At 61.6% G+C, this 22,395-nt stretch overlaps 1 protein-coding gene across 6 annotated transcripts; it reads right to left on the reverse strand.

The window, feature by feature from the left end:
• Positions 1-119: 119 nt before the first annotated feature.
• On the reverse strand, positions 120-16,079 carry LOC103539207 (signal transducer and activator of transcription 5B). 6 transcript variants are annotated; one of them, XM_030465879.1, is made up of 20 exons: positions 15,414-15,424; positions 7,819-7,823; positions 5,613-5,750; positions 5,319-5,475; positions 5,145-5,234; positions 4,780-4,954; positions 4,580-4,710; positions 4,327-4,478; positions 4,091-4,246; positions 3,811-3,990; positions 3,640-3,727; positions 3,438-3,560; positions 3,194-3,286; positions 2,884-3,090; positions 2,686-2,780; positions 2,487-2,617; positions 1,708-1,878; positions 1,448-1,499; positions 1,027-1,134; positions 120-958 (listed from the first exon to the last, which is right to left on the reverse strand). In XM_030465879.1, exons 3-20 carry the CDS (start codon positions 5,738-5,740, stop codon positions 832-834), a joined length of 2,364 nt encoding a protein of 787 aa, XP_030321739.1. In that variant the 5' UTR covers positions 5,741-5,750; positions 7,819-7,823; positions 15,414-15,424; the 3' UTR covers positions 120-831. The 6 variants fall into 6 exon arrangements, with proteins under 6 accessions (XP_030321739.1, XP_030321740.1, XP_030321736.1 ...); XM_030465880.1 differs by lacking the exons at positions 7,819-7,823; positions 15,414-15,424 and adding an exon at positions 15,980-16,079 and having other exon boundaries at positions 1,723-1,878; XM_030465876.1 differs by lacking the exons at positions 7,819-7,823; positions 15,414-15,424 and adding an exon at positions 15,980-16,071.
• Between the last annotated feature and the right edge of the window lie 6,316 nt (positions 16,080-22,395).

Here is a 22,395-nt window from a genome sequence, read left to right on the forward strand (position 1 = left end):
TTCTTAGAGCATTTTGCCCGTTTTCCTTTGCTTTTTGCCCCATCCCAACTGAGGGGCTTCCCCCTCCCACTTGCCAGGGGAGCGACCTGCCAAGACACACGTGAAACCCAGAGCATTTGTGTTACAAAAATATTCCGTGCTTTATTTACTCTGTGGTAGAAAAATAACATGGCCAGGGCCCCAGAGCTGCTCGGCCAGGGCAAGGAGGTAGGCAGGGGGGCAGAGGGCTCTGCTCCCCCCAGCCCACCCGCCCTGCTCAGCTGCCCTTGCCCCCTGCCTGCCTCCTGCTGCACTGGCCCTGGAGCGGGACACCAAGGCAGCTCCTGCACCCTTGGGGGGCCAGAGGGGGCCTGGGGGGAGACCCCACTGCTGCAGAGCGGCAGCACAGCCTGGGGGGAGCCCCTGCAGACCCCCATCTGCCCCAGAGCCTGGTGTGCCCACGCACCCCCTGGGAATGGAGCCACGGGGTAGGACAAGAAGGCGACACATACATTCTTAGTGACAACTGCAAAAGCAAACCTGAGGCTGGACCCCCGGCCTGAGCAGCCCCTTGGTGGGGAGGGGGCTGGCTCCAGGGTTGGTGCTTGCAGAAGCGGAAAGCCAAAGCTGGGCCTCTTAAAAGGAACATACAGGAAAACCATGCGACAAATCCGCTGCTGTTTATACAAGGGCATAAACACCAAAGAGCCGGACGCCAGCCTGCATTTCGGGGCAGCACAGAGCAAATCTCCAGGGCAGGGCCCACCCACCGCCCCCCCCAGCACAGAGACATGAACACAGCACAGTCCCCACAGCACCAGGGCTGGGGGCAGGGGGCTGGGCATCTGCCCATCATGACTGAGCATGGGGGATCCACTGACTGTCCATGGGGCGCCGCAGCAGCTCTTCCACGTGCCTCGCCACGTCTATGGTGTCATCCAGGTCAAAGTCACCCTCAGGGTCCATCACGGTGTCAGGGCTGCAGGAAGCAGGGGGTGAGGGAGAGGCCAGCCATGGTGGGACAGGGATGGGGGATGTGATACCTACTTCTGGGAATACATGTTATAATGGGGCTGGGAGCAGACGGCGGGTGAAGGAGCCTGGTCCATGTAGGTGGCCCCTCCGGGGGCAGAATCACCTGATGCGCTGACAAACCTGCAGGTATGGGGAGCTTGTGAGTGCTGGCATGGGATCTGATGAGCTCCCCGAGGATGAATTTGCACTTTGGGAATTCCCATCACCTCTAACCACCATCTCCCGAGGCTGGGGAGTACAGGAAGGGGACCCAAAGCCCACACAAACAAACATGGATGGTCCTCAGCCCCAGGCCCCTGTTCCTTGGCCCCAGTGCCAACTCCACACTGATTTGGCCATGGACGGTGCCAGAGCCTGGGAACAGAGGTGCAGATCCCAATCCAGGGACAATCCCATGGGATCACACAGCATCTGTGTGCAGGGTCAGACTTACTCTGGCACCACTTGCTTGATCTGTGGCTTCACGTACCCATCCACGGCTTTAGCTAGAGGACAGAAGGCAGTGCTCAGGCCCCAAGCTGCTGGCACGTGCCAGACACCTGCGGTGGGGCTGGGGGCTGACGCAGGGACAACGGCAGAGCCCCCACAGGGGCTGGATGTGGCCCTGGGACAGAAGGATGCCACAATTCCCGGCTCCACCCCAGTGGGACGCAGGAAAGAGAGGGACACGCATGGGGTGAAGGGCAGCGCTACCTGGCGTGGACTCACAGAGAACCGGCGTGTAGTACTTGGAGAAGACCTCATCCTTGGGCCGGTCTGGGAACACGTAGATGAGGTAATTGAGGTCCCCGAGGCGGTCAGCCAGGGAGCGGATGGAGAAGTCCCTTGTGGTGAAAGGCATCAGGTTCCAGAACATCCTCTCAGCTGGAAGACAAGAGAGAGGACCATGGTGATGCTCAGAGCTGGTGGCAGCTCCCAGCCCTGCTGCAGACCTGAGACATCAGGTCACACATCACACGGGTATTTCCCAGGCTGGAGCCCTCCCCCAGCAATGTCTGAGGACAAATCACAGGGTGCCAGAAAACAGGATCAGCCAGGAGGCAACAGTGAACCTGAGGCAGTCCTGTCCTGGTCTGGGCATGTGGGGGGCAGGTCCCCCCAGCCACAGGGACTCTGCGGGGCTCCTCAGCCACACGAGCCTTTGGGGACACTCTGATGAAGAACAGTAATGAGTAGAACTGCTGCACAGGGTCAGGCAACCCCTGCAATGCCCTCGTACCGGGAGGCACCGCAGAGCCGCTGCATTTCATACAGCCACGAATCAGACCCCAGGGCTCGGTCAGGAGTTCAGCCTCATCTCCCCTCCTCGCCAACGCCGGTGCTCCGGGATGGAGCCCTTCCTGAGGAAGGCTCCCGTGTTCCCGGCTGTGGTGGTGTCAGTGCCCAGCCCAGGAGGTGCTGGAGGAGCAGCCCCAGGCCCGGGGGCAGAAGTGACAGAGTGACAGGGGGTGCCAGCTCTGTCGTTCACTCACAGGAGTCAAACTTCCAGGCGATGGTGATGCCGCCGATCTCCGAGTCGCTGAATCGCAGCAGGAAGGTCCCATCGGGTTTGTTGATGAGCAGGTCGTGTGCCTGCTGCTTGTTGACGAAGCCCAGGATGGCCCTAGGCAGAGCGGGGCCGTCAGGGCTGGGGGCTCGGGGCTGGGCAGCACGGGGCAGGGCGGCTCTTACCCATCGTTCCAGTGCGGCTTCAGATGCTTCTTCAGCACCTCCATGACTCCATCAAACCACTGCCAGAAGGTGTAATTCCTCCCGGGCAGGTTTTCCTGTTGAAACACCCAGAAAATGAGTGTTCCCGGCCCCCATACCAAAGGATGGCAGGAGCCCAGGGCTCTGCAGCTCTCCCAGCACAGAGCCCAGCCCACTCACCCGGTTGAACTGGGACCAGGAGACTGTGGTGCTGCTGTAGTCCTCCAGGTGGGAGCTGGTGCTGTTGAAGAGCTTCTGTGCCAAGAACACCAAGTTCTCCTTGGTCAGCCCACGGCTGCTCTGCACCTCTGCCTTGAACTTCATGTTGAGCGCCTCGCAGAGCTGTGGCCACTGCACCTTGTCGGGCACAGCGAAGGGAACGCGGCCCTGGGGGACATGGAGCAGGGTCAGCACTGAGCTCTGCCCACCACCCAACATCCCCAATGGGAGGAGCCCACCTGTCCTGCCCCCCCATGGCCCTGGCACTCACAGGCTCAGCAAAGGCATTGTCCCAGAGCACGGTGGCCGTGGCATTGTTGTCCTGGCTCCCGTGCACGATCACCACTACTGGCAGGGACAGTGTCTGCCAGGAGAAAGGAGACAGCATGAGCTGTGGGGGACAGCAGGAGCATCACCCATGGGCACCCCATGGCCCCAGCCAAACCCCACACCCATGGGTACAGTGCCCATGGCTTGCCTGGGCCCTGCACAGGGGACATGGTAGGTGGCTTTACCTTCACCTGGAAGACCAGCTCATTGCCACCAACACTGAACTGTGACTCAAAGAGGATGGTGAACTTCTCCTCTGTCACCGACTCAGCACCACGGCGATCTGAGCGCTTGATCCGCTTCAGGGACTGCAGGGACACGAGGGATGAGTGTGGGGGGACAGATGGGGACACGAGGGGACAGCAGTGGGGAACTGGTGGCACTCACCATGTTGCGGAAGTGGGCACTGAGCGTCCCGGTGGCCTGGTGGTATTCCATCACACAGCAGTTGTTGAGGATCTCCCCACTGCTCTCACTGCCGCAGGAATGCAGAGGGTCAGGAGAGGCAGGGGAAGCCCCAGCCCCCCGTCAGAACACCCCCAGCCCCCTGGGCATTACTTGCGTGTGCTCTCATTCTTCAGCAAGGCCTTGGCTTGCTGCTCGCTGATGATGGTGGCCTTCACCTGGGGAGGGTTCATGTGCACGTTCAGCTTCCCCCCCACCAGGAGTCTCACAGTGGCTGCGAACTTGGTCTGTGTCTTCAGCACCTGCGGGGGCTGCTTCTCGATGATGAAGGTGCTGGGGGGGCAGGGGGATCAGGGGCAGGCAGGCAGAGCAGCTCCAACCTGGCCCTCCCAGCCTGCCGGTGGCCTCAGCCGTGCAGAGTCCCCACCTCTACCTTGTCACCAGGGCAGAGATGATGTCGGTGATGGTGCTGTTCAGCTCCGACAGCATCTCCTCCACTGGGCCCGGGATTGGCAGTTGCTGGCACAAGTGCTCAGCCCGCCGGATCTGCTGCCGGTTCTGCCAGATGATCTCTGCCAGCTTCTCACACCTAGAGACAGCCATGCTCAGCACCACTAGGACACAGTACATTGTTCCACCCCGCCAGGCACCACCAGTGCCAGCACCCACCAGGTCTGCAGCACATCCAGGGTGCCCTCGGGGGGGCCCCCATTCCCCGCCAGCTGCTGCCGACGCTTCCACTGGATCAGCTCATCATCCAGGATGGTTGTTTGCTGCTTGCGCAACAGCTGCAGCGTCTTCTGGTGCTTCTCAGCCAGGTCCTGCAGGACAGGATGGTGTCACGGGTGCAGGCACAGCAGGACAGGGCATGGGGACAGCTTTACAAGGTGCAGGGATGGCAGGATGGGGTGGTGGTCCTCACCACACGGTACTGCTGTAGTGTCTGGGCCTCTCGGTGCAGCCAGGCCTCCAGCGATGCTTTCTTCTGCTGCAGCGTGGTCTCCCGTGACAAACGCTCCTGGGGGCCCAGCTGGGAAAGCTGGGAGAACTGGGCTGGGGGATGGGGCACAGAGTTAGGGCCAGCACTGCCAGCACCCTGGGACTCCTCAGCCCCGCACCCACCTTGGAGGCGCATGTTCTCCTGGTACTGGATGATGAAGTACTCCTGTGTCTGCTGCAGCTTCTTGAGCTCATTCTCAGAGTCCTGCGTGATGAGCCGCAGCTCTTCAAAGGTCTGGTTGATCTGCAGGTGCTTCTGGGACATGGCATCCACCAGGGAGCCAGCCGGTGAGGGGCTCTGCACGGAGTATGGGGAGCTCTCAGCATGAAAGGGAGACCCCCCCGCCTGCTGGGAGCAGCAGGACCAGGGTACCCCTTGTGTCAGGGCTGCTCCCACAACCCCCGTGCTGGAGACCTCCAGCATCCCCCCACCCTGCAGGACCCGCTCCCTCACCCTGGGATGGAGGTGCCCCAGGACCCCCACTCACGTTGTTTGCCTCTCGCACCAGGCGCTGCTCATGGTAGAGGATGTGCCGGATGCAGCGCACCAGCTCCATGGGGCAGCGGTCATACGTGTTCTGCACGAAGAGCACAGGCTGAGCTGGGCACAGGACAGGGAAGCCCCTGGGCCCAGCAACCCCTGCCTGCAGCCCCCTGCTCACCTGCAGCTGCGTGGCATAGTGTCCCAGCTTGATCTTTAGCAGGAAGCCATCTTCACCCACTTGGTGGTCGGCCTTCTTCTGCAGCTCCTGGATCAGCCCCTCCAGCAGCTGCGTCGCCTTCACATTCTCCTGGGGGTTGTCGAGGTCAATGGAGTCCCTGCACAAGCAGAGCAGCAGCGTCAGGGCAATCCTGGCCCCGTACATGGGGTCCCCACAGAAGGGGACACCCACCAGCACATCAGGGGACTGCCAGGCCCAGCATCCCCCAGGGGGACGAGGACCTTGCTGACCTACCAAGCCTGGCTCTCGATCCACTGTGACAGGTAGTGCCGCACCTCGATGGGAAAGTGCTGCCCGTAGAGAGCCTGCATCTGCCGCAGGGCTTCCCCCTGGAGCTGCTGTGCCTGGATCCACACGGCCATGGCTCAGCACCTGCAGCAGGAGGGAGGGTCACGGCACCGCAGCCGGGCCGGTGCTGCGCCACGGCAGGGTCCATCCCTGGCCACCCCTGAAAACCTCTGCTGGAGGCTTCAGGTTCCCAAAGCCCTAGGCAGGAGCCTCCAGTCTCTCCAGTGCTGCTGGAGCCGCCTCCTGCTGCCAAAGGAAGGAGCGTGGGGGGGGCAGGGGACCCCAGCTGAGTCACCCCCTCTTTTCTAGGAAGAGCCCTGGGGGCTGTGGGGCCGGGAGCCTCTGCGCCGCCTCTCCACATGGTAATCATTTCCCCTCGCTGCGCAGCGGGATCGCAGCCATCACTGGCCAGGAGAATGAGGAAGCAGAGCTGGGGGGGCTGGTGAGAGGGGCAGGGTGAGGCAGAGTGGAGACCCCCATGTCCATCCCCTGGCAGTGCTGGCAGGCAGACAGGCAGGAGCAGCCCTGGCCCCGAGGGTCCATGTGGCACTGCAGCCCTGGGAGGGTCTCCAGCCCTGTGTGCCAGCACTGCCGTCTGGAGCATGGAGCTTCCCAAAGTGTTTTGGGGCGGCTTTGGCTCTGAGCAGGAATGCTGCCAGATCCCACATGGCTCCAGTGCCCCAGCTCCCACCAGGCAGCCACGGCAAGCAGGGAGAAGGGACAGGCAGGGATGGCACTGAAAAAAAGCCAGGGTGTCCCTTGCCTGGAAAAACAACCTGGCAATGTGATGGCGAGCAATGAGGGAGGGCCAGCAGCCCCTCTGAGCTGAGGATGCAGCAACAAAAGGTGTTTGCAGACACTCACACCCAAACCACCCAGGATTTATTATCACTCAGAGGTGCTAGGCAGGGCATGAGGCTTTGGGCCATGTCCCAAGGCTGGGTGACCAGGACAGGATCAGCTACTGTGGGACAGGGAGACAGGGACTGCATTGGCGGGAACTCCACGTCCCTCCCTCCCCTTCTTCCTCCCCAAAGCTCTTCGTTTGTCCTCAGAAATGACCAGTGGCCCGAGGGGCTCCAAAATCTGCTGGTGCCATCCTGTGGGCTGGGGCACACACTGGGGGATGGCGGCAGCAGGTCCAACCAGAGCAGCCACGGCCGGAGCCCCTGAGCCCTGCCAGGAAGAGGAACAATAACTGAGTGTTGGCTAAAAATGAATTTTTCCCCTATAAAAAGGGATGAACATTTCCACATTCACAGAAATCAGCGCGTTGGAAACTCTGCTGGCAAGGAGGGGCCTGGGGAGGCAGAGAAAGGCGGGTGAAGAGGGAGGGGAAGGCAGGATGGCCAACAGCAGGGCACAATCTGGCAGTTAGAAATCCCAGACTCCTGATAATGGGCATTGGTGAGACCCCCTGCTCCATCAGAGCAGAGGAGAGCAGCCACAGCTGTCTTGTGCCACAAATGTCTGAAGTCCATGGAACAGCAGGGACAGCCACATGGACACCGAGCAAACAAGCACTGCCCTGCCTATCGAGAAAATGGTGATCTCTTCCCATCTCATGGTGACAAAACACTTCCTATTCCACTCCAGCGCGTTGTTAAGCAACGAGTCTCTGGCTGCTGCTGCGGTGAACCGGCAGAAACCGTGCTCAGCCAGTGCCAGACTGGGAGCTGGAGAGCAGCATCACTGCCGGGGTGCCTGGCAGAAGGCAAGCCAGCATCACTACAGCCTTTACCAGGGGACTGTGTATCAACCAGTGGTGGCACAGCTCACCTGGTGCATGCGCCAGCCAGAGGCAGGGTTGTCCCTAGGGCTGTGCCATCCCAGTGGAAAGGCATACCAAAGAAACCACTTGTGCCAGACCTCCATGGGCATCACCAACGCAACAGCAGGTGATACTCCAAGCACCTCATTTTAGTCTCCTATATCTTAGCCATGGACTAACAAAGCAAACCTCCCCAGGGGCCACAGGCACCCCAAATGTCCCAGCACCACCTGCCATGGGCAAACAAGGCTTTCCAGCCACACTAGATGATCTTTCGAGGTCCCTTCCAACCCCTAGGATTCTGTGATTCTGTGATTCTGTGAAGGCTGGGAACACCTCTGCTTTGGCAAGAGGTACAGCAGCATGGTCCCACCACAGAACCGGAGCTGCCAGCCATTCCAGGCAGCCCAGCACTTCTCTGCCTGGCCCCACAAAACTCTCCAGGGCTTGGCTGCAAGGCTCACTCCAGCCCACCAGCATGTGCCCAGTCCCAGCACTCGCCACAGCTCCTGCAGCCTGGCTGGGATGGCCAGAGTCACAGGTGGGCTCGGGTCAGCCATGCTGCAGCTAGTGGCCACATGCACACTCAAACAACTGCAGCAGACAGATAATTGCAGTGGTTTAAACTACTTTGCATTTACTTGCTGGCAGGGAGCTATAACCCACCCGTTACCACAGCTTGGTTAACCAGCAGCAACTCAACAAGCCACAGCAACAAACTCACTGGTGACTGATCACCAGCACACACAGCAAAGCTGGGAGGTAGGACAAGTGCTGTGAAGAGGGACCCCAGCCCTGCAGGGACAGCACAGGTAGGGGAGGCACTGTCAGTCATCCCTTCTGCATCTGACAACCTTGCTCCCCACTGCTGGTGGGGGAGCACTGCCAAACCAGCCAAAAAATGGGTGAATCCCACCCAAAAGGGGTTCTCAGAGGGCCAGAGGCAGCAGAAGGAGGTATGACAGGCAGGGGGAGGCTGGCAGCACCACCAGGAGCAGGGGACCCAATGTGACCACATCAGTGGCACTTCCCACTTGTGGCAGTGCTGGGCCCAGGAGCTGCAGGAGAGCCAAAGCGAGCCAGAGCACATCCACCAGGTCACATCCACCAGAGCACATCCACCCCCGACAAAAGGAGGGAAACGCCTCGCAGGGAGGCAGGCGGAGCCTCCCCACGTGCTGCGGGCACGGCAGAGCCGGGCAGCACCCGCCCAGGGGCCGGCACATGCACCCCGCGGGATGCTCGCAGGATGCTCAGTGTAAGCAGCCACGGATGCTCACGTTGCACACACACCCTGGGACCTGCCCACGGGCTGAACACCCCTTGCCCTGGTGCAGACACCCCCACCCCGGTGCCAGTCTCATGCCAAAGCCAGTCTCATGCCCTCCAGTGCCGAGACAGGGGCTGAGAGCACGGCAGAGCCCTTGGGAGCACATGTCAAAGGGCTCCGACCATGCCCAACCCGCTCCCGCACGCCTGCCCCGCACAGCCCCTTTGCCGCGGTGCCTCCCGCACTGCCCCTTGCCTGGGGGTCTCCGGAGCCGTGTCCTACCCTGGGCAGAGGCTCGGCGCTTGCCCCGGTGCTGGGCTCCGGCTGTCAGCAGCCCCGCGCCCGCCGCGGTGGCTCCTCTCGCCGCAGTAAACACGGACACGTGGTCCCCGGCACCTCCGGCAGCCGCGATCGCTTCCAGGTCAGAGCCGGCCCCTCTCGGGGCCACAGGACTGGACCCCGCGGGCTGTAGTGGGGGGGCTTTGGTTCTGCTCCGGCCAGGGCCATCGGGAGGCTGACGGGGAGGCTCTAGGTCCGCCCCAGCTTGGGCTGCCTGTGGGCTCCAGTCCTGCCCCTTCTCCTGGCCCCCAGCAGAAGGGGTCCAGTGTCCCCCGGGAAGGGCAGCCCTTGGCAGGCTCCCCCGTGGGCAGGACGCAGCCCCCAGCCAGGCCCCGATGGTGCTGGCAGCCGGCAGCAGCAGCCCAGCAGGCAGAGGGGCTCCGGTTCCCCCGACAGACACGCAGCCCTTGGGCACCCCGCTCATTCAGGGCCCCGGCCGAGGGCTCCCCGGTTCGGGCCCCCTCGCACGCGGGCCCGCACCCAGCACCACGTCCCGCCCTGCGGATGAGGGACACGGAGGGATCCACAGACACCCGAGGGACCCCAAGGATGTCCCAGCGGGGGGTTCCCCCACGTATGGGCCGGCAGACCCCCGGTCTCAGGGAGTTCCCGGCTCCTCCGGGCACAGGAGCCGCAGCCCCGGGGCGGGGTGCCCCTTCCCGCACTCACCGGGCTCGGGCACAGCTCGGCCCCACGCTCCGCTCCGGCGTCCCGGCCCGGCTCCAGGCAGGCGCTACTGGTACCGCCAGGCTCCCGGGGCGGCCGTTCCGCAGGCTCTGCACTACAGGAAGGAGCGGAGAGCTGCTATTTCCTTCCAAAATGTCAGCTGCCTGCGCAGGGCAGCCCGCCCGGGGCTGCCGGCAGCTTCCTCCGGCGTGGTGCCCGCCGGGGAAGTGGGGCCAGCTCCCCCTCCATGCTCGGCCCCGCAATCTCTCCCCGGTGCTGGAGCCTCTGCCACGGCGGGTCGGTGGGGCTGAGCCCCCCTAAGCCCCCACGGGTGGGGGGCAGCCAGGGATGGGACCTCAAGGTCCACAGGGGGGGCAGAACAGATTCACCTGCACCCCCCGGCTCCACTGTCATCCCCCGCACACAACACCCGTGCTGAGCCTGCACCGGGAACACGGGGGGGGCAGTGAGCAGCCCCGAGACCCCCCGGCCGCACTCAGAGCCACTCCCTGGGGCTGGCGGGTGCCAGGGCGCGGTGCAACCAGCGTGGGGGAGGCCCACATCGTGGGAAGCGGGGCTGCTCGCCTGTTTTAAGCCTGCCTGTGGTTTCCAGCTGTAGGCTGGGAGGCGACAGCCCGGTGCGGGAGGCGAGCTCGTTCTAGAAGCTCAGTGCTTTGATGGGATTTGTTTGTCTCCCGCAGAGGAACCGACGGGCTTGGCCAACCACCCCAGCATGCCATAGCCCCCAACCCACGCTGGAAACCGCCGGGCCGTGGGGCTCACGGAAGAGGCAGGGGCGGCTCTGGAAACACGCCATGCCCCCCGAGGGCAGAGGGGTCGGGCCCCAGGGCCAGAAGGCAGAATGCAGGCTGGCAGCACAGGGAGCAGCCGTGCTTCCCAGCAGCTTTGGAAGCCAAAAATGGAGAACTTGAGCTGTGACAGGAACCAGGAAACCCCAGGCAAGGCCTGACACTACCCAAGAAGAAACCGACCCCGCACGCAGGTGGAGACGTCCCACAAGTGCCAGGGGGCTCAGAGCAGGGGGGCTGCCCACAGCCCAGCTCATACCATGGCCTGGGGCTGTACCTGACTGCTGGCGTTTGCTGCCCTCAGGAACCTCTTTTCTCCCCTCTGCAGATTTTCCCGCCCAACCACAGAGGCACAGAAACTTGCGTCAAACCAAAACCACCAAAATACCCAATGAAATCCCATCAAAATCCCTTGAATCCAAGGACTGGGACCTGGAGAAAAAAAACCCAATACCCCAGTATCCCGAGAGTCACCCCGGTGCTGCCACAGCCAGATCCAGTGGAATTCCCTCAAATGCCGAGCACGGAGCAGGATCGGCACCAGCAGAACTTGGGTGCCCATGGCAGAACTGAGGGGTCACAGACATGCTGCCACCTCCCCAGCCAAGCTCATCACAGTGCACACAGGAAGGGGCACCCCCACACCCCCTGAGGCCATCCTGTCCCACTGCATGAGGTGCAGGGTGCCCAGGACCACCCGCCTGGCCTGGCACAACCAGTCAGTCGGCTGTGCTGGAGGCTGAGGTTGTTTGGGAACAACAGGGGACTGTCTGGAGCCAGGGGTGCCGAGCAGAGCCCGGCAGCATGGCACAGGCAGCCTGCCCACCCCGACAGATGCAGGCAGGCAGTGCCGGTGCCAGGTGCTGGTGGGCAGGACACACCACACAACGCCAAGCGCCCACCCGGCCCCCGTGGCCACAAATCCAGCATGGATCCTGCGGGACACCCGCCACAGGGACCCCAATCCCATCCAGTGCCAGCTCTGCCCCCGCCATAAGCCCACAGACAGGATTAGAGATCCCTGGGCAGAAAAAGATTAATTACTGCTGGCTCCCTGGGGCCAAGAAACCGAATTAACGGGCTGTGGGGCTTGGGGTCCCCGGACTTCCCCTGGGCTCAGTGGGCAATCCTGGGGCAGGTGTGGAGCCACTACCCACAGCAATAGCCTGGTTCCAGACAGACCCTGGCCCTCACCCAGGGGGGGATGCAGAATTACAGTGTGCCTGGCACTTGGTGAAGGTATTTTCCCTATTTTCCCTCCGCAATACCAATGAGCCACCCTAGCCCCGGCAACGCCGTGCTGGGGGTGAAGGACCCAGGGACCCCCACGCCACCCTCCAGCCCCGTGATGAGGATCTCACTCCTGTCTCTGTCTTCTAAACCAGGAGGGCAGAGCCTTCACCCCAGGCACAACCCTGGGGAAAGGCAAGAAGGTGACAGGATCCCAGCAACCCCCCCCCACGGATGTGGCAACAGCTCCAGGAGTAGCACCAGACCAGGCAGAGCTGGCCAAGGGAGCAGCCCCCTCATCCTGTCCATCCTTGTGTTGCCCTTTCCAGGAACCTGCCAAGCAGAGCAGGCACTGCCAGGGACCCCCTGACACCACAGGGTCCCGTGGGTCCAGTGCCAGCCCCCTGCCTACAGCACAGCCCCAGGCTGGCTGCTAATCCCTGCTCAGACCAGCACCAGCCCAGGAGGGACGAGCTGGTCAGAAGGACTTGAGGATTAAGCTCATTTCAGCATCGAATTAGTCCCGATTGGGGTCTGCAGACACAATTTCATTTTATCTGCCATGCTCCAGCGGGTGCACACAATGGCACTAATCCAGCCACCAGCCAGGCAGGATTACAGAGCAGGACCCAGGAGGGATGAGGGGATGTGGGCAGTGCAGGCACCGGGGGGCTGCACCTACACCCCTCGACACCGAGCTTGTGCTCCCACGTGGAAGAGCACCTGGGACTGGGGCAGGAGAGGGACAGGAGGTGAGCAGGAATAGGTGGAGGGGATGCCAATAAACTGAGGGCACCCACTGCTCTGATCAATCACCCTGCCCAGGGAAGAGGCACCAGCCATGTCATGAGAGAGCACAGGGGATGTGTAGGACCCACCATGCAGCCACAGTTGGGTGGGCAAACCCTCATGCACACACCTTTAGAAGCAGACTCAGAGCAGAAGGGAGGGAGGGGAAGAGGTCACACCAGACACCCTGGGTGCTGGCAGGGGTGGTTAGAATGGAAATAAAAGAACCAAAACACCAATGGTTTCTACAACAAAATTCTCATTCAGAGAGGGTAAACCTGACCAACAAACCCGAAGCACAGCGGGTTCCCCAACACACACAGACATGTCCAGGTGGGAGAGTTAGGTTCTGGCTTTCCTCCCCCTAGGACACGCTCAGCAGCCCCAGGAGCAGCAGCTGGAGGTGCTGGGGTCAAGCTGAGTGCCAGGCTCTGGCTGCACCATGTGCTGCCCACCAAGGGATTCCATAAAGGCCCCAGTAACCAGTGGGGCTATGAAGGGAGTGTACTGGGCTCACTGGCCACCATGCCACCCACAGGCCCAGCACCCAGGGCCACATGTTGACACCACCAAAGAGGACAGGGATAATTTTACAGCTCCTTTAGCTGGTGTGAGGGGCTCAGACAATGCTGCCAGTGAGAGCTGCCCCTTTCTCTGCTCAGAGCTTTGCAGCCAGTTATCAAGCCAGTGGGATGAAAAGCCAGACAGAACACGTACCCAGCACTCAGCCAGGGCCTTGCCAACGCTGCGCCAGCCCTTTGAGCTCTACCCCAGCACCAGCCTTTTCCCCAATTCCCTCCCCAGCAGAGCAGTGCTATAAACCAGCATTTACATCTCATAACAACAGGAAGACACGAAGTTGCAGCGAAAATGGAGATTGCAAAACTCACCAGTGACTGTTTGAACAGCGAGCGAGTTGTGACCATGTTATGGTTCGGCTGCACCTTTGCAGCCACCCCAACCCCACCACAAAGCCACCTGGCAGCACATGGCTCCCAGGACGGGTGGAAAGCAGGAGCTGCCCCAGGGGAAGCACAGGGCACACAGCTGGTGCTCCTGGCCCCTCTGGTGCAGCAAGATGGGTGGATTCTGCTTTATCAGCAAGTCAGCTCGGCCCTATCGGTCAGGAAGCTGTGTTCACATGTGTGCCTCCCCCTCGATGTTTCCCAGCGCGGTGGGAGAAGCAGCTCACAGCAGCCTACCTTTTATCAGCCAGCAGATGTTGCTAGAACTGTTGCTGCATGTAAAATTCAGGCATGCCCAGCACCGCTTGGATCCCTGCACTGGCCACGCTGTGCCAGGGTAAACACCCCCGCCCCCTTCCTCCCGGGATCAAAACACTTGGGGGTTGCAAAATAGACACCCCATGAAAGGAAAGGCATGCCACAGAAACATTACAGCTGTCGAGGCTACTTCTCCTGGAGCATGCTGGAGCCCCAGAGCCAGCAGCCAGCACAGTCTCCCCAGGCCAGAGCTCAGCCCCAAGCCATCCCAGTGAGGTGGGAGCCAGAGAACCCCTGGCTCCATCACCAGCTGGCACAGCACCATGATGGCTCCCTCGAGCTTCCCGTGGCAGCACCCACAGCCATGCAGGGGGGAACCAGAGCCACTGCTGCCCAGCCAAGCAGAGGGACCATGGCACAGACACCTGGGGATGCCAGCGGGGGGGGAGTCCTGATGGACCTACACCATTCTGACATACCTGGGCTGCTGCTGGCTCCCTGGGGCTGCCACGAAGCTGGCTGGGTACAGCCTGGTTTACAGTAATTCCTTGCAAACCAGAAAGTCATTTCCCAGCTGACAGGGCCACTTTACTGTACTTGGTGCAGCACACTCACCACTCGCCACCCCACCACCCACACCGTGGATGAGTATAAGGAGCAGGGATTTTTCACAAGCAGAGTATCTGGGTTTTGCTATCACTCGAGAGAGAGATCTGGGAAACCCCACGGTAAAGATTTCACTGGTGCTTTGGAGTCAGCACTTCCCCTGCAGCTGGGGGGGAAGGTCCCTCCAGAGGCTCTGTGCAACCTCGCACTGAGCATCCCTGGCTGCAGCCAGTGCCAGCATCCCTTGTCATGTCCCAAAGCATCAGCCTCAGGACAAGACCAGTGGACCTAAACGGGTGATGTGTCTCTAGTGACAACTGCTGAGGAGCAAACACCCCCTTAGAGAGCACATTTGTCAAAGTGCCATGAAATGCAGAGTGGGTGACAGCCACACATCACTCCCCATTCCCACTATGGCTCTCCTGTGTCCCCGTGCACAGGCTGTGGGCACCTCTCAGCCTGCACTGGAACTGCACACATGCCATGGCCTGCCAGTGCCAGTGGGGACATGGACACGGCCACAGGCAGCCATAGGAGTGAGCCAGCCTAGGCCAGGAACATCCTGCTGCAACAAGGTGACCCATGCTGCAGAGACGTCGTGTGCCATGTCCCTGCCATGGGCAAGCCACGTGGCCCTGCACCATGCTGTGGTGCTGCCATGGCACTGCCAAGCTCAGCACCCCTCGGCAGCGTATCCCAAACAAACCACTTGTTTGCCCCTGCCTGTCCCCTGTCCTCTGCCATGGGGCTCCCTCAGGAGCAATGGGGTGCGTGGGCTCCTGCCCACTTCACACCAGCCAAAGGCCACGGTGCCGGAGCTGTCCTGCGAGGTGTGACCGTGGTCAGCAGCTCCGTCCAAGCCCCCGGTAGTGCCAGCGCCTGCACCCCGGGTGACGACACGACCTGGGCGCCCGAGCCCCGGAGCTACTGGGCGTCACGGAGAGGAGGTGGAGGGAGCCGGCCGGGCGCGGAGCCCTGACAGCTCCGGTATCCCGACGGACAGGTGTCCGCGGGTCCCCTGGGCTGGCGGTCACCCGGCCACACGTCCCGGCCGGCGCTGGAGCTGGGTGAAAGGCCACCAGGGTCCCCAGTGTCACCGCTCCGGCTTCGCACGGGGAACGTTTTCACTCGGCTCCGGCTCTGTCCGGCCGTGCGGAGCTGTGTCCCACCGCCGTCGAGCGGGAGCGGGGGGGTCCTGGCCTGCCCGGGGCTCGGGACCAACCCCCGCCACGCCGGGACACGCGGCTCCGGTTTCGGTGCTGCCCTCGCTCACGAAGGGCCCCGTCCCGGGGCGGGAACCGGCCCCGCTCCGCCGGGCGACGACCGCCTCCGCCCCGGGAGGCACCGCCCGCCCCGGCCCGCGCAAAGTCCGCCCCTGCCCCGGGGGCGGCCCCGCTCGCTGCCCGCGGCCCGTCCCGGCCCTGCCCGCACCTGCACGGCCCCTCTGCCCGCAGCGAGGCCGCGGGCCCGGCGGACAGTAATGAAAGACCCAAAATATTTACCGAGGGGTGGACGGGACTGCCCCGGCCCCGACCCCGCCGCAGGTGCCCCCGGCCCCGCCGCCCCCCAACCCGGAGCGGCCCCGGTGGCGGCTCCGTGCCCGCCCCTACCTGCGGCCGCGGCTGCGGCTCCGCTGCTCCCGAGGGCTCCCGGCGGCTCCCGGTGCTCGGCTCCGCCGACGCTCTGCCCCCTCCGGCCGCCACCGCCGCCTGCGCCGCCCCCCGCCACCGCCCGGCCCGGCCCGCACGGCACCGCCCCCGGCACCGCCTCCTCGGCACTGTCCCCGTCACCGGCAACGGGCACCGGGTAACGGCGCCGGGCACGGGCAGATCCCAGAGCAATTGCAGGCTTCAGCACCTGTTACAGCTGGGCACAAACTGGCACCAGAGTTTGGTACCAGGGAAGCCCAAACCAGCACTGGGCGCTGGTACTGGAGGTGCCCGAACCATATAGGGCACTGGCAGCATCAAGAGCCAGCGCTGGCAGCAAGCACCGGCACGGGGCCGTTGCACCGGAGGTACCCTGCCCCAGCACCGGCACTGGAGAAGCCCCTGCAGCAGCAGGCATCGGGATCAGATCCACCAGACACAGCCGGGACCCCCAAGGGAACCAGGACCCCCACCTGCACCTCTCTTTTCCCTGACATCCTCTCCAATCCCCCTGGTCTCTTGCCACCCCTCTCACCACTGCCCTTGCCCACAGGACGAGCTCTTCCCCCGCAGCCCCCCGGCTGCCCCAGACACCCCAGCCCCCCTGCAGCCCACCCCAACAGTGCTGGGATGCAGCAAAGGCCTCAGCTGCTCCTGCTTGTCCAGAACCTCTCAGCACAGTGGCTCCAGCACCTGGGAGATCAGGTTTCCCGTGGGAGCTGCGTGGGCCCTGCTGGGGTTTGCGGGTACCAGGAGAGAAGGGAAATCCCATCCCACCAAGTGCAGGACAAGAAACACCACAGCCCCAGTTCCTTCCAGCCTCAGAGGCTTCATCCCCCTGGAAACTCAGCCATGGGCACACAGGGGGCAGCTGGTGCAGTGTGAGCTGCTCTGGCTGGGTCCATGGGGAAAAGTTTTGGTCCCATCAGGTTTCCCCCATCCCTGCAGGTGCCCCCCAGGCACAACAGCCCCTGAGCAGGTACATCCACACCGAGGTGCAGTGTCAGACTGCAGCTGAGGCTGTTGCAGGATGGGAGGAACTGGACAGGGTTTTTTGGGGGGGGCATGGGGTTTATTGGCTCCAGCCAAGGACCAGAGTCACCAGACCTCCAGGTTGGGAACCCCAGTGTCCTGTTCTCTGGCTATGGTACCAGGTGAGGGGACATCTTGGGTGATGGGGCACCCTGAGCAGCGGGAAGCTGCTGCGTGTCGGTGGGGAGTGGCAGCAGGGCAGGAAGCAATACTGGGTGTGCTCATTTCTGCTCCAGTGCTCTTGCCAGCCACATGGGATCTCCTGGGCTTTCACTTTCATTATGGTTAATCTTCTGTGGCCTGAAAAAACTCTGCAGGGAAATTCAGTGGGTGCATGGCTCCATCTCACCCTGGCCTGGGAGGAGCATCGAGGAGCCCTGGCTCTAGCAGTGAGCACCTAGCACCACACCTGGGAAGCTGGGAGAGATGGGCTCTCCCAGGATCATTATCAGACAGTTAATGCATCAACAATTGCAAATCACTCAGTGATTCTATATGAACAGGGCCCCAAGTTCTCACCTGTCCATTTTTTTTTATCTGCCGCTGTTGTAACGATGTCCCTGGCTTTCCTCCCAGGATCTGCAGCTGTGGGAAATGGCTGGTGGGGATGTGAGCCCAGAGGACAGCACCACGAGCCCCAAAATCTAGGACCCATGGCATGGAGATGGGAGGATGCCCAGGGACCTTGTCTGACTGGCAAAGCCCCACCTGCTTGGGGTATCCCAGCCATTGGGGCTCTGCCCTTCTCCAGCTCCAGCTCCTCACCCAGCCCAGATCCTCAAGTCCAAGGATAAATATCTGTGGGTTGGGCAGGCACCACACTAACACCTGCTTCCATGCAAGTGCCAGCCACAAACTGCTGCTTTTTGGCACACCTCCTCCCTGCCAGCACTTCCTACGTGCCCAGAGAAGCCCGGGGGGGCAAAAACGAACAGAGGGCAAAAGGATCCAGCCCCAGCAGCTTCCAGCTCCCACCAAAAGCTTCATCATGGGCACTCATAGGCTCAGGAGGTACCTCACGCACCCGGGGCTGACACATCCCTGCTGAGCTGCTGCCAGCAGCATCCTGGCTGCTGTCCCCAGCACTCCCACAGTGCTCCAGACCTTGTGGGGAGGTGAGCTGGGACCCCAGAGGGCTGGGCCAGGTGCCCAGCATGTGGCCAGACTCTCCCATGTCATCTTTTTCCCCTAAGACAAAGGAAAGGAATGGGGAAATGGGCACAAGAACAGCCCTGCCTGCCCTCCCTGCCTTGGCTGGGGATGCTCACACTCCAGTGAATTGCATCACGCAGACCAAAGCCTTTCACAATCCCAGGCCCACATAACCCATTGGGAGATCCATCCAGGCACCGGCTGCTCCAGCTGAGAAAATCAAGGTCACACGCAACATCTGCAGCTGCTGGGTCTCCAGATGAGTACAGTGGATCAGCCAGATCCGGGGCACATGGATTCCCTATATGCCAGAGACCCTCAGGGCCACACACACTTGAAGGGGATGGAAGTTGTACACAGAACATGCTCCATTCCCTCTCTCCTTCCCTCCCTTCTCCCTCCTCTTTTTGATAAGTTGGGGAAAAAAGGAGGGAAGAAATTAGTAAATGAAGAGAAAGAGGGCTCCATGCCAAGAGAGCAAAGAGAATAAAATCAAATCAGAGTTTAATTCCAAGTATCAGCATCCAGGATATCTAACAGTTAACACCAGCACCTCTGGCCAGGCCAGGAAAGGTGGATTTTCCTGCTGAAGGAGTACAGCAAAGCACCTGAGCTCACTCACAACTTCTGCAAGCCCCTGGAGCTGCTGAGTCCCTCCTCTCATCTGGACCTCTCTTGGATTGGTCCTCAGAAAGTCTCAAAAGGCCTCTGGGAAGGAAAACAGCGTCCAGGCTGAGCTGTGGCCAAACACATTGTCATCTCAGATGAGCTCAACAGGATGCTGACTGGTGCTGCACATTCAGGGGAAAGAGGGAGAATGGGGCTTCATAATTGATTTCCTAGAAAATTGCCTCTGCGTTTGGAGCAGGAGAGTGAGGAGCACAGACACAGCAGCCTTCTTTTCTAAGTGGCATCTCGAGGGTCTTAGTTATTTCTCAGGAGTGGAAGCATGTATTTAGGTGGCTCTGGAGCAGTCCCAAGGCTGCTGGCTCTTGCCCTCCCCAGAACCCTCCTGGCACATCCTCCAGCCTCACCCTGTTCCTGCTCTGGGTCCCACGTGGACCCAGATCCGTGCTAAAACCAGAAAATCCCATGGTGATAATCCAGCCCAGCTAATGAAAACCAGATGAATCCCCAAATTAGTCACAGCTTCATGTTTTCCCACTCAGTTTCAAAGGCAGTGATGGCAAAGCTCGGGCAGCCCCTGGCACCGCAGCCCCAGCCCCTCCTGCTCCGGGTGCCCCTGGGCAGGGACAGTGCCAGAGGCTTGGATACGCGGGTTGGGCGGGCTGCAGCCGTCTCATCGCAGCAGTTTCTGCAGCCCTGGGGCCCCTCCAGGGTCTCCAGGCAGCACATCCCCAGCTCCTGGCCCCAGGAGCGCTTGCTCACAGCATGGAGTGGGCAGGAGCCCTCCGGGCAGCAGCAAAGAGCCGAGGCTGTGTCCTTGCCGTCTCGCTTCCCAGGACAGCCACGACTCTGCCCTTGTCCCAAAGGAAGGGACTGTCCCGTGCTCGGGCACAGCACGTCCCGATTTCCCTGACATTGCCATAAATCCTCCTCCAGGGAGAGAGGGTCGCCCCCAGTGCTGCCAAAATGCCTCGGTGGCCCTGCCGTCCCTTGGGACCTTGGTATGACGCAGAGGAGGGGGCTGGAGCCGGCCGGGATGTTTCTGCTGCAGCCGAGGGATGGAGGTCCCATGGGAGAGGCCGCCCGAGTGAGCCCTGGGGGGCTTTGACTCCCTGGGAGGGAGGGAGCTGCTGGTGGGGAGCAGGGATGGGGTTGGCAGGGGCCTGGTCACCCTCGGGCAGTGGAGGATCAGAGCTGGTGGGCAGGGGAAAACGGGCACGGTAGGAGCTCATCAGTGGTGGAAGCTCAGCAGCAGCACAGGCTCAGCCCCGCGGTGCCTCATGCCAGCAGGAGGGGAGGATCTGCTGCAGCAAAAAACTGGGAAATGGCATTTTGTCCAAGGGGGAATTTCCACAGGAAACCTCTGCTTCCAGCCACTGGGATATGCCTGGGAACAACCCCAGCAAAGGCTCCGTCCCAGCAGCCAACAAGTGTTAGCGCCTGGGCAAAGGCTCTTTGTTCCCTCACATCATTCATCCAGCTTGGAAAAAGCATCCAGATTTCTGCCTTCTGTAAAACCCAGGGCAGTAACAGCCAGCATGGGCCTGTGAGGGGAACTAGAGCCCCCCATCCAACCAGGGGGGGCCCAGACAGCACCCCCAGCTCAGCCACTGAGGGTACAAGTGGGCATGGGGACCCCCACCCCATGCTGGTGCAGCCACCCATCCCTGTGCCCCCCGGATCTCTCCCCTCAGCAGACCCAAGTTGCCACAGCAACCCCACACGGCCAGGGCAGGCAGCAGGAATGGGAACCACAGCTGAGGAGGAAGCACAAGGGAAACAAAATCAGGAACCCAAAAGTGAGAAGAGCTCTGCCCCCCCTGCAGTGTTAGTGCACAGGAACAGGCAGGACCTGCAAGGGGTCCAGCTCAGGGCCCTTTGCCCTGCCCAGTGACACTGGCACAGCAGAACTCTGTGCCCTGAGTCCGGGTGGGATTTGGATGCAGGGAAGCAGGCAGGTTGCATCCCTCCAGCAGGGCTGGGAAGGGGTGGCCCTTGGGTGTGCTGGAGCTCTGGGCTTGACCTCTGCCTCACCTGGCAGTGGGCGCCGGCACCAAGACCTTGCTTGGCTCAGCTCTGCTGTGTATTAAAGTTTGAAAGTGATGCAATATTTGACTTGTTTTATGAGCCTTGCGAGGCAGGGTTGGTGTTTGGCTGGAGCAGTGATGGCTCGTGCTCTGCAGGTCAGCTCAAAGCTGCCCTCAAGGAGGGTGTGACAAAGCCTTGGAGCATCCCACCCCTCAGACTGGGTTCCACCTTGACAGAAGCACAAAAACTGGCCAGAAGAAGGGTAGAGGAGGATACTGCAGTGCTCATCTCCCCTGGCAAAGCATCAGGTAGAGCGCAGCATCTCATTGCTCCAGCCAGCCTCAGCTCCACAGGGGTGCAGTGGGGAGGATGGAGGAGCCTCCAGCAGGTCCCCAGGCAGGAGGTGGCTGAGCTGTGTGGGGGTTCTGCCTCCCGCCTCCCTTGCAGCATCACCAGGTCAATCGCTTGGCCCCAGGACTGGGCTGTAATCCCAGCTGTGCCACAGCCTCTCTAATCCCTGTCTGTGGGTTTATCCCCAAGGAACTGTCAGTATTGCACAGGATGGACTCACCTGGGGCTGGCAGGTCCCCAGGGCTCATCTGGCTGCAGACAGGGACCAGCGAGAGCCACCAGCTCTGCTGTGCCAACATTTGCCTTGCTCTGAGCTCCCTGCAGCATGGGGCCATGCTGGCAGATGTCTGCTCGTCCCCACGGGGCCACCTGAACCTCATCACAAAAGCATCTGTGCCCCGAGCAGCTTATCTGCATTTGGAAACCACTAATCCGTTTGCACGTTTGGCTCAGACACCATCCCCATTCCCCTCCACGCTGCTGGGATGGGAGGGGGGGGGATGTGGCACTTGGGAAGGGGCAAAGCCACCCCCGTGACCTCGTTTTGGAGCCACAGATGGCTTTATTCTTCCCACTAAAGTCCCACTGCAGCACCTGGCATGGGGAGAAAACAGGGAGGGGAGCTCAGGGATGGCCTGCGCAGCAGGAATGGGAACAGGGGGTCCCCCTCACACTAGCTACCCCCTCCCCAGTGCCACAGGGTCTGGCAAGCCCTGCCCAGCCCAAGGCCCTTCCCCAGGCATATTCTCCTGCTGCAAATCAATCCACAGCACTTGCCAACAGCTGCCAAGTGAAGCGTTCACAGCAGCAACCCCTGAGATCAGATCAGCAGCCAATTAACCCCGTTATTTCAGGACCAGCCTCCCCCAGGCTGAACGCAGGACAGGTTCAGACAGGGATGGAGCAGGGCATGTGGGTGCAGGGAGATAAAGAAACCACTTATCTGCAGCAGGAGCACAGGATGGGACGCTGCGTTCCTGACAGCAAACGGTTGTGGCAACCCCGGGGTTTGCATATTGGTAAGAAAATTCCTTGTTGTGGGGTTTTCCAGCTCATCCTGCAGCTGGCAGAGGGGAGTTGGGAACGCCAGGAAAGGAGAAGAGGGGGGGGATCCCTGGGGCTGGGTTGGGCCCCTTTCCCAGGTGGGCTGCACTGCTGGGGGTGGGTTCAGGATCCCACGCAGCACC

The sequence above is a fragment of the Calypte anna genome, chromosome 27 (assembly GCF_003957555.1).
Source record: "Calypte anna isolate BGI_N300 chromosome 27, bCalAnn1_v1.p, whole genome shotgun sequence".
Lineage (NCBI taxonomy): Eukaryota > Metazoa > Chordata > Aves > Apodiformes > Trochilidae > Calypte > Calypte anna.

Bases quoted from the DNA above. Each gene is read 5' to 3' on its own strand.
- LOC103539207 (XM_030465876.1), bottom strand. From the start codon at position 5,740: ATGGCCGTGTGGATCCAGGCACAGCAGCTCCAGGGGGAAGCCCTGCGG. The intron at 3,561-3,639 runs GTGAGTGCCACC...GTGTCCCTGCAG, and splicing joins GTGCCCACTTCCGCAACATG to TCCCTGAAGCGGATCAAGCG. The intron at 2,618-2,685 runs GTAAGAGCCGCC...CGCTCTGCCTAG, and splicing joins AAGCCGCACTGGAACGATGG to GGCCATCCTGGGCTTCGTCA.